Here is an 11,141-nt window from a genome sequence, read left to right on the forward strand (position 1 = left end):
CTACCAGTCTAAATGATCGGAGAACTGACAATCCTTCCACGTTGGCCAGACCGAGCTCCATTAAACTAAGGCTGACAATAATGCCATCAAAGATATTCCAACCCTCTTGGAAATAATAATATGGATCCATGGCAATTATCTTGAGAACCATTTCAGCTGTGAAGATTCCAGTAAATACCTAATATAAAATATAAATGGTTACTCTCATCACATAAAAAAATACTGATACAATTATTTACAATCTAAAAATTTAAAAAAGTAGTATTTTGATAGCTCTTAATATTACTCTAAATTAGAAAGTAATTTAATGGTGGAACATGTCTATGAAAGTTTAGGAAATTTTAAAAATATATCTTAAAGCATTGAACTGTTTCTCCAACTATAAAACAATTTATATTTTTGATTACCAGACAGGTGCCAATTTTATTTTTAATTTCATCATACCCAATTTCTAATCTGTGACTGAATGATTTCTGAAGTACTTCAGTGATGAAATTCTTTCCCCCTCCATCATCATCTCTTTCATTGCCAAATTAAATTTAGTTTCACTTTTTTGAAAAGAATAATAATATACCATTTATTTGGAAAAATCAACCACTTTGATTAATGCTGTTAGTTCAAGAAAAAATATCATCAAATGATAGAATAGCAGTATTCCTCATTATTTTTTTATTTGACTTAAGGCACACAACATTCTGATTGTAATATTATAAACATTCCCTAAACAATAAGAACATGTTTTCACAAATGTTGTAAATTAGTGACCTCTGGGTACATGCATGCCTTTAGATTAAGGTTAATGGAATCATAGAGCAAGGAACCCAAGATTTAATTAAAGTCATTGGAAAACATACTTAGCATTCAAATACCCCTAATTAAGATTAATGAGTTATCTGAGTAAATAGCTAAAATACTCATTGGAACAAGAAAATTAAAAAATGGAACAAATTTAAAGTTGTGTTAACTGAAAAAGAGAGGTTAAAATGACCAAGAAGATGAAAAGAGGCGTATCAAATTATATTTCCAGAAAATTGTTAAATAAATCACATTAACTTGGAGTAGTTGAAGACTGTATTTTAAAGAGGTCCAGTCAAGCTTACCATCTGTTTAGTTGTCTACCGTGCTTTAAAGGAACATTGTAAAAGTGAATAAGCTCCAAAACATGCCGTCTCCTAAAGTACAACTTTAATACGAACAAAATGATCAGCCTTTCTAAATGTATCAATGTTGTTAAAACCCTAAATTTCCTGAACTACAGAGATAGCATTTGACATAGGTGAATTCAGCAATTGGAACATGAAATGATGCTACCCATTCACTGAAGCACAAGAATATTTTACTTTGTGAAAACTTATATACATACATACACATATACACACACACACATCCAAATATAAATCTAATTTATTTATTGCATATATTAGTCTTCATTTTCAACAGAATTTTTAAATTAAATATGTGATTACCTCTAATACTTGTGCAATATTAAATTAATTAAATTTCTTATGTGGTAATAATAATAATGAAATAATAATAACTAGTATTTATATAGCACTCACTATGTGTAAGGCTAAGCTAACATGCTCAGCATTTTATAAATGCTTAATAATATTTTATAAATATTATCTCATTTGATCCTCACAACAACCCTGGGAGATAGATACTTTTCTCATCCCTATTTTACAATTGAGAAAACTGAGGGAAACAGATTGTATGACTTGTGCAAGGTCACATAGCTAGTAAAGCCCCTGAGATGAGAAAAGCACTCAGATCTTCCTGACGTCAGGCTCAGCACTCTATCCACCAGATCACCTAATTACCTCGGTACTAACTCACTCCTTTTCAGGAATAAACCTATTATATACAATACCAACGATAGAAAGTAGATAAATGATAGCTAGCTAGCCAGCTAGCTAGATGGATGGAAAGAAGGACGTCAGTTATAAAAAGATACTTCAGATAAAATGACCAAGAAAGCTATGATGAATCCTGGTTGCTAGTCTACTGACCTCTGCTTATGAATAAAATAAGGAAGAAAATAGAAGGTAATAGTTTCTAATTTATTTGATGATTACCCATTCAAGCACTATAACAATTATATAAATGTTTTAAAAAACATACTTTTTTCATCTGAAATATTCTATAAGTATCATAATAGCATTTACAAAAGCAGCTTATTGCTCTTAAAAGTGTTCAGTTTAAAATCACAACTATTCATATTGCCTTGGTATTGGGAATGAGGTTTATTAAAAAGAGCAGAAAATATCATTCTTCCAATATATATAGTTTAAAATTCTCGCTTGAAGAACTGAAAAAGAGTGTTGTTTTTTTTTTACATTTTCCTGTAAGTTTAGCTATCCCTGTCAGACAAGAGTTCCCAGGAAATCGCTTTCATTGCCCATGAATATACTCCAGCATGGTGATTATGGCTACTGAGACTGCTGGTCTTGGACATCTGGGTTTGTTTGCCAGCTCAGACACTTCTCGAGTGTAACCTGGGTGAGTTATTCAGTGTTTCTTCACTTCAGGATCCACGAATGCAAAATGTAAATAATAATACTTGACCTATCTAAAAAATACTGTTCATGAAGAAGGTGATTTGCAAACCTTAAGGCTATATATAAATGTCTTATTATTGTTGTAATGTTGGGAACGGGAGAGTAACTTGATTAGGAGAATGCTGTTCGGTTTGATGATCATCCCCCTTCCTATTAACTTGATGGGATTGCAAGACCTTTGTTAGAAGAGAGTACTTCCCACAGAGTAAGACAGGTGCCTTAGCTCTTTACTGAGAGACATATGCCCCTAGACCTTGCTAAAAGGACACAGGGAACTCCCCTAATTGGTCCCCAGTCATTTATTTAGCTGGTTCAAAGACGAATGGCAGTTGTCAATCCGAGGAGGACTCTTGACTCTTGTTAAAACCTCTCTTCTCTCCCAATATTGAGCTGTGGAAAGTTTTGCTCTTCTAAAACCCCCTTTCCCTTAGACTCTCAGTCCAGAATGCCACAGGGAAAGGATTTCTCCTATCTCTTTTCTCCCTCCCTCTTTCCTCTTCCCCTGCCCCACCCCCATAGCAATGGCACTTTTTTGGTAAACATTCCTTTTTCATGAACAAAAGTGACCTCCACATAGCAATGGGAAACATGTACTTGCCCAGACGAACCAGGGATGGAGTTCTAGGACATTCCAATTCCTGGCTACCCTTTTCTGCCCGTTTCTTTTTCCTTTGTACAAGTCAGTTCCTAGTGATCTGAGAAATGGAAATTTCCAAGCTCAAGGTTTCACTGATGGATAATCTTGATTGAAAGAGTTCCTGAGTTTCATATTTATGTATCAGCCATCCAGAGGTAATAGGTTTTCACAACAGAATGTTTTTTAGAGGAGAAGAGGACCACTGATAAGAGAATCCTGTAGATGAAGGACTAAAGCCTAGCTGAGGAGATCTGAACTGTGCCAGCCCTCCATGATAACAGCTGTGACTAGCTTGGACAGTGCAGAATTGAGATGAATGGGAAATATCTAAGCAGTATTATCACAAAGAATATTTATCTTCCAAGACATTATAATAAATGTAATGGATTAAGTGGGTATTGTTTGTTCTTTTAACATTTTAAATGTACTTGTTCAGGAATACCTGTGACTCCATTATATTCTGTGTGTTTTAAAAAGCTCTCCTATATCAGATGACCATATTCTGTATAGAGCACTTTTGAAGAAGTAGAGCCTATTATCTACTTTTGGGGAAATAACTAAATGGGAGCCATACCTAAACTTTATTTTAGAAATTTCCCTGGAGTATTATGAGCTTAGTCTATATGGGGCCAGAGTCACTTGTGGGAGAACCCCTGGACCACAAGGTACACATACTAGTCCATAAATTCAAATCTATAATTTCAATGTTTGATCTCACAACAAAATGGAAAAAGCTTTCCAGAATACCCTCTACATTAGAGAAACATTTTTCCATGTCATTTAATCTATCAGTCAATTCAGGAATAAACCTGAATTGGTATGTACAATACCAACGACAGAAAATAGATAAATGATAGGTAGATAGATGGATAGATGGAAAGAAAGACATTAGTAATATAAGGATACTTCAGATAAAATGACCAATAAAACTCTTGCTTTTATTATTATAGAAAATGACAATAACATTTATTAAGCATTTCTTATATGCCAGGCACTGTGCTAAGTATTGACAATACAAATAGCTTCTGTCTTCAAAGACCTCACTTTCTTTAATATAAGTAATCTGAAAGCATTTATAATTTTATTTGCATGTTGTTTAAAACTCTGACTTAACCCACATGGTATAAAACATAAATATGAAAACTTGTGTGACAAAATTCTTTCTAGGGGAAAGAAACAAAAAGAAGTAAACAGAAGCACTAACATTTATTAATAGGCAGAAGTCAGCCTAAAGAGGTTTTTGAAGCTATGTGACAATAGCCAGTGTGGACTTCATTTTCATATTGCAGTAGAAAGGGAAATTAGACCTCTAACAGAAACTTCTCATTAAATGTTACTTCACTTTCTGAAAGAAAAGATTACTGCTGTAAAATATGGTCCTGATAATACATTACTGTTTAAAATTCAAACAATTGCTTAGCAAGCAGGATCTAGTTGAAAGGGCTAGATTTATTATTATTGCATTTGTGCAAAGGTGTTTGGAGAAGTTTAAGCATTAACACAAATACCAAAGTTGACTTAAGAAGAAAATAATAAGTTGCATAATACTATGTGAAATATTTATAATGATTCCACTTCATTGTTGCCATTGGGCTGAGAATCAGGGAATCTGGACTCTGCCACTACCAAGGTACATATAACCTTGGCCAAGTCACTTAACTTCCCTGATTCCCCAATTCCTTCATTTGTAAAAAGTAGCTAAACAAGATAATCTTTGAGTTTCTTCTCAGGTCTACAGTTCTGTAGTTTACAACAGATTTCTTTGAAGTTTTAAGGAATACATTGAATAGTAGAATCCAGATAACAACAGTCTAAAAACTGGTCCCAAATGAATGGAATAGGGATAATGATAGGTCCTGTGCATAGATTCAAAAGCTTGACTGCCCATGTACAAGATGGAGGTGAGGTGACTAGACTACAGCTCATATGAAGAAGACCTTAGGGCTTTAGTTAATTATAAACTCCATATCAGTCAGTATAATGTCACTGACAAAAGGCTGTATGCTTTTGTACTACATTAGGAGAAAGCTAGGGTCTGAATAAGGGAAGAAATGATCCCACTGCATTGTTTCCTGGTCAAAACATATTGGGAGAATTGTTTTTAGTTATGAGCACAAATTTGAGGAAGGACATTGACAGTCTTTTATATTGGGAGGAGGTTAACCAGTTCTGTTTAGGGACTCCAAACCACGGAGGATAGTGGGAAATAGGACTGGAAAGGTAGTCTGTGACCAGATTGTGGTATTCTTAAAAACCAGTCAAAAAAAAGTTTGGACTTGTTTACAATAAGGAATCATTTTTGGTTTTTACTAGAGAAGTGACAAGGTAGAAGTGGATTGGGTAGGAATGTTGCTGGAGAAGTAGTATGCATGTAAGATGAAATGGTTGGGGGAAATTTTACATGTGAGAGAAATTCTGAAAAAAGAATGACAAAATTGGTGCCAAAATGGATATGAGAAATGAAATGAAGGGAAGAGTCAAAGATGACTCCAAAGCTATTATCTTTAATATTCAGTGAATGATGGTACCTTTGAATAAAATGGATCCTTAGAAAGTAGAGTTTGTTTGAGGGAGGGAGTAATGAGTTCAGTTTTTGACCTATTAGATTTGTATTATGGTAAGCAATTGGCCTGGAGATGTAGGCTATTAAAAATTTGAGATTAGAAAGCCATGGGTATAGATAAGCTCATAAATGAGTTTGAGTATAGAAAAAGAAAATCATTTAACCAAGGACAGAATTTTAGGGGAACTCTACATTTTAGGCCAAATCCTGCCTTCTTCAGAAGGTCCTGGTCTCCCTCACAGCTATAGTGTCTTCCTTCTGATGTATGTATGTGTATATGTATGTTTGTGTATGTGTGTATAAACATGTATGTGTATACATATATGCATAAACAAGAAAAAAACTGTTTATACAACTGATTTACTCCTCTGATATTATACTGTTAGTCAACAAATATTTGTTAAGTGCTAAGCACTAGAGATACAAAGAAAGGAAAAAACATGGTTCCTTCCCTCAAGGGTTAAAATTCTAATTAGAAAGGCAGCTATTATGTAAAAATAGATATAGATAGAAACATTATGTACATATATTTTATGTATATATGTATGAATATTGCAATGTCTATATAAATATCTCTGCATGTAGTCACATAAATGTACATACATGTGTGTATATGTGTGTGTATATACATACATATATATATATATATACATGCTCATATATAGCTGTCTATCTTATATTTGCATAGCTGTTGTCTTTCCAATTAGAATATGAAGACCTTTAGGGCAAGAGCCATGTAGTTTATTTTCTTTATATCCCTAGTGCTTCATATAAAACTTGCCACATAGTAGGCACTTAAATATTTGTTGTCTGATTGACAGTAAATTACTAGAAGAGTAAGTCACCAGTGTAAATTTTCTTCTTTCTTTCTCATTTTTCTTGGGTAGATTTTTGTTGTTGTGTTGTGTTCATCCTTTGTTTTTGAAGAGGACCATGACATCAGAGAAATGATGACATGGCTTGCAGTTAACTTTGTTTTGAGTGAGGGAGGGCTGTGCAAGGTCACTAGACTCACTCTCTCCTGAGCCATCTGGATCCAGTGACTAGATATTCATCAGGATGGCTGGAGATGGCACAAGATGCACTGGGAGACCTTGGCCTTTTAGGCTAAGACCTTTTCAGGTACTCAGTTAAAATGAGATAATGCCCATTCAATGAATAGACCTCTTTAAAAAGTAGTCAGGGGGATGGCCTCTTTAATAGAAAAGAAAAAAATAGATAAATCATGGGGGTTGGGGTGGGGGAACAGGAGCCTTAGGGTTGTTGTTTTGAAGAGAAACTGTTACTGTCATTCACTCTAAGCCAGAAAGTAAAGTGGAAGGATGCTAAGTTATGAAGGGCTTTGAATATCCTACACAGCATTTTGTGTTTGATCCTGAGATCAGTAGGAAGTCACAGGAGTTTAACTGAGTAAGGGGGTGACATGGTCAGGCCTACACTTTAGGAAAATCACTTTGTTGGCTGAATGGAAAATAGATTGGAGTAAGGAGAGCCTTGAGGTAGGCAAACCCCCTCCCACCATAAACCCCCAGCAGGTTATTGCAATAATCCAGGCATAAGGGGATGAGGATTTGAACCGAATGGTGGCAGTGTCAGAGGAGGGAAAGAGACATATCTGAGAGACGTTGCAAAGGTGAAATCGATAGGTTTTGGAAGCAGATTGAATATGGGATGGGGGAGATGAGAAATAGTGAAGAGTGCAGGATGACTTCTAGATTGTAAACTTGGGGAACTGGAAAGATGGTGTTGCTCTCTACAGTAATAGATAATGGTGGGGAGGATGGTTCACAGAGAAAGATGCTGAGTTCTGTTTTGGATATATTGAGTTTAAGGTATCTACAGGATATCCAATGTGAGATGTCAGAAAGGCAGATGGAGGTGCAAGATTGGAGGTCAGCAGAGAGCTTGGGGCAGTATAAATAGATTTGAGAATTTTCAGCATAGAGATAGTCATTAAATCCATGGGAGCTGATGAGATCACCAAGGGAAATAGTATAGGGGGAGAAGAGAAGAGGACTCAGGACAGAACCCTAAGGGACATCTATGATTAGAGGGTGTGATCTGTAAGAGGATCCAGCAAAGGAGACAGAGAAAGAATGGTCAGAGAGGTAGAAGGAGAAAATGATCAGTAGTGTCAAAGGCTACAGAGAAATTGAGAAGAATAAAGATTGAGAAAAGACCATTGTGTTTGTCACCTAAGATCCCATGTTACTTTGGAGAGAGCAATTTTGGTGGAATGATTAGATCAGAAGCCATATTGAAAGAGGTTAAGATGATTATGAGAGAAGAGAAAGTGGAGGTACCTATTGTAGATGTCCTTTTCAAGGAGTTTAGCTACAAAGAGCAGAAGAGATATAGGAAGTTTCTTAGCCTTGGTGGAAGGATCAAGTAAGTAAGTTTTTTTTCTTTTTTTGGATGGGAGAGATATGGGCATGTTTGTAAGCAGTAGGAAATGAGTTAGAAGACAGAGAGACTGAAAATAAATGAAAAAGTGAAGATGATGGGGTGGGGGTGGCAATGCAGTCTGAGAGAGGAGACAGGGCAGAATGGAATTGCTTGAACAAGTAGATGTATTAGCCTTGGCTACTAAGGCCACTGCATAATGCGAGACAGGTGTGAAGGAGGAGATAGTGGCAGAAGGCATCTGTGGAAGAAGAGGGAGCTCATAGTATATGGTCTCAATTTTTTCTATAATGAAACAAATTTCTTAGCTGAGAGAGTGAGGAAGAGAAGCCATTAGAGGTTTGAGGAGGGATGAAAAGGTGTGATAAGCCACTGTGGAAAATTGGATAGTGAGTTGATTAGGGAGGCACAGTAGAATTGCCTAGTAGCATTGAGGGCCCAGTTAAGGTTATGTAACATAAATTGGTAGTGGATCCAGTCAGAACAGTTGCAAGATTTTCTACATCTTCTTCTAACAGTACTTGTATAAAGATGAAGGTGATGAATGGTGGGAATGGTACAAGGCTGATGCTTGACTGGGTGTCATCAGTGAAATAAGGGGACTACAGATTCAAGAGAGGAAGACAGTGTAGGTTGAATTGGTTCACCAAGGGGTCATGATGGGGAGAAGATGAGAGAATTAATTGGCCTGAGAGAGAATTGAGGGGTCAAGGGACTGGAGATCATGATGCAGAGGAAGAGGTAAAGAACCAGTGGTCAGGTAAGGGTATTTTAGAATTCTTAAAACATAGAGGTAGTACATTTGTCAGTGATGGCAAGATCAATGGGATGACCATCTTGGTATTGGATGAAGTAGGGAAGTGAGTAGGTTGAAGAACTGAGTGGTATGTGAGAGAAAGTCAATGTATATGTTAAAATCCCTTGGTGTGAGCAAAGGAGGTGAGAAAAATTGTGAGCCAAGTATGCAGCTCATGAAGGAAAGAAGGGGAGTGTAGCTATCAGGATTTTGATTAGGTAGAAGATACGAATAACATGACCCTTACTGAATAATGGAGGAAGGGGGAGAACTTGGAAGTCTTCTTACAAGGGGAACAAGGAGTATTTAATTCTCCTTCAACTAGTGAGCTGAGGAGAATGGGTGAAGGTTCAGCCAGTACTAGAAAAGGTGGCCAGGAAGGCTGAGTCATCAGAGGGAGGGACAGTTTTTAGTAAGACCTAAAAGATGGAAGGAATGAGAGAGGAAAAGATTTAAGATGAGAAGACATTTGTTGCCTATGGAACGGGAAGTCCAGAGGGCACAGTGGAAAGGCTGCATAGAATTAGGTTGAAACTTTGAGGTGGAAGGGTTAAGAGGAATGGAAATAAAGAATTGGGTGGTAGAGGGCATGGAGTGAGATCTGGATGATCCACAGGAGCAGTCAGCAATGGGTAAAGTTGACAAAAAGTAGAAAATGAGAAGTGTTAGGCTATAGGAAAAGAGACACATGAATGTGTTATTGGTGGAAAGCTGAATTAGTAAAACCATTCAGGAAAATAAATTAGAATAATGCCTCAAAAGTCACTAAAATATACATATTCGTTCTCTCAGAGATAACTCTGGTAGGCCTATATGTACAAACATATTTATAGGAGCTCTTTTTGCAAAGAATTGGAAACTATAGGAATACTCATCAAGGAATGGTGAGGGGTGTGCTAGTAGATGTTAAACAACTAACCTCCCCCCAAAAGTACCCATGATATACTTTAAAGTTTAATCTGCATTATTAATGTTTTCTCTATCACTTCCTTAAGTCTAGACTAAAGATCAGCAGCCCACGGGCTGCTTTTGTGCCTGCAAGCTGAGAATGGTTTTTATATTCAAGGTATAAAAGCAGGCTGGATTTGGCCTCTGAACTCTGGTTTGCCAGCCCCTAGTCTAAACAATCAAAAAAACAATAAATCAAGCCTTGATTTGTAGTGCTTGCTAATTTCCAAGATGTAAATGCTCACACTGAAAACTGGAGGCAGTAGAAGCTGGCTTTAGCACGTTTTGGGGAATGGCCAAACAAATGACAGTATATAAATAGAATAATATTGTGCTGTAAGAAATGAGGAAAGATAAGGTTTCAGACAAACCAGGAAAGATTTATATGAATTGATGCAGAGTGTAAAGCCAGAAGTACAATCTAAGTGAAAACACCTGCATTTAATTATTTTGGTAAACAGTACAGTATATTTGATTGTAGTCATCACATTCTGTCTGTGGACACGGAGACTTTTTTTTTTAATGTGGTATTTCAAGTTTGGAACCCCTGTGTCACCTCAGAACAGAAATGAATGCCTGGGTCCATTCCGAAGGTACCTGGGCCATTCCTTGTAACTTTCCTACTTTTATTGATCAGCATGCTTCCAGTCACCTAACTTCAAAATGTCAGAGTAAATCTTTGACTTTTCCATCACTCTGACATTCGGTAAGTTGCCATATCCTGTAGCTCATTCTCTGCACCTTATCCTCCCTCCAAAGAGTCTATTCATCTATTCTGTCTTCATTCACACTTCTTTCACCCTACTGCAGGCCCTTATCACAAGATTATTGTACTCGCCTCCTTGACTTTTGGTGTTTCCTCTCCCCAATTCAGATTTCTCAAAGCTGGCAAATTATTCTTTCTATTGCACAAGTCAGACCTGTGCTAAAAACCACCACAACCAAAACAAATAAAAAACTTTGGTGAAGCTGTGTTGCAAATAGAATGAAATATAAAATCCAAATATTTTAAGCTCTCCACAGTCTGGCTCCAAACTATCTTTCTAGTTTTATTTCTATAAACTGTGGTCTAACGCACCATACTTGCAGGGATACTTAGTCCAATCCTTGGAGCTACCTATCAGACCTCACTCTTTTTGATCATTATGCCTCTAGCAAGAATTTACTCTGGGAAAATTTCTGAATGTGCCTCTTATCTAAGCTTTCACTTGTGTGAATCAAAATGTGTCCTGATTC

The 11,141-nt window shown here is 36.5% G+C and overlaps 1 protein-coding gene and 1 long non-coding RNA gene across 3 annotated transcripts in view; one reads left to right on the forward strand and one right to left on the reverse strand.

The window, feature by feature from the left end:
- Window positions 1-11,141, forward strand: part of LOC140505805 (uncharacterized) — a 131,556-nt gene that overhangs the window by 114,524 nt on the left and 5,891 nt on the right. The window contains exon 4 of the long non-coding RNA XR_011967671.1: window positions 2,355-2,499. This is a non-coding gene — a long non-coding RNA (uncharacterized lncRNA). The remainder of the gene's footprint in view (window positions 1-2,354; window positions 2,500-11,141) is intronic.
- The window catches only part of LOC140505803 (sodium channel protein type 3 subunit alpha), a 153,939-nt gene that overhangs the window by 60,134 nt on the left and 82,664 nt on the right, over window positions 1-11,141 (reverse strand). For both annotated transcript variants that reach the window (XM_072612187.1, XM_072612188.1), the window contains one exon: window positions 5-178. In XM_072612187.1, coding sequence (XP_072468288.1) covers window positions 5-178 — 174 coding nt within the window. The remainder of the gene's footprint in view (window positions 1-4; window positions 179-11,141) is intronic.

This window comes from Notamacropus eugenii, chromosome 5 (genome assembly GCF_028372415.1).
Source record: "Notamacropus eugenii isolate mMacEug1 chromosome 5, mMacEug1.pri_v2, whole genome shotgun sequence".
Lineage (NCBI taxonomy): Eukaryota > Metazoa > Chordata > Mammalia > Diprotodontia > Macropodidae > Notamacropus > Notamacropus eugenii.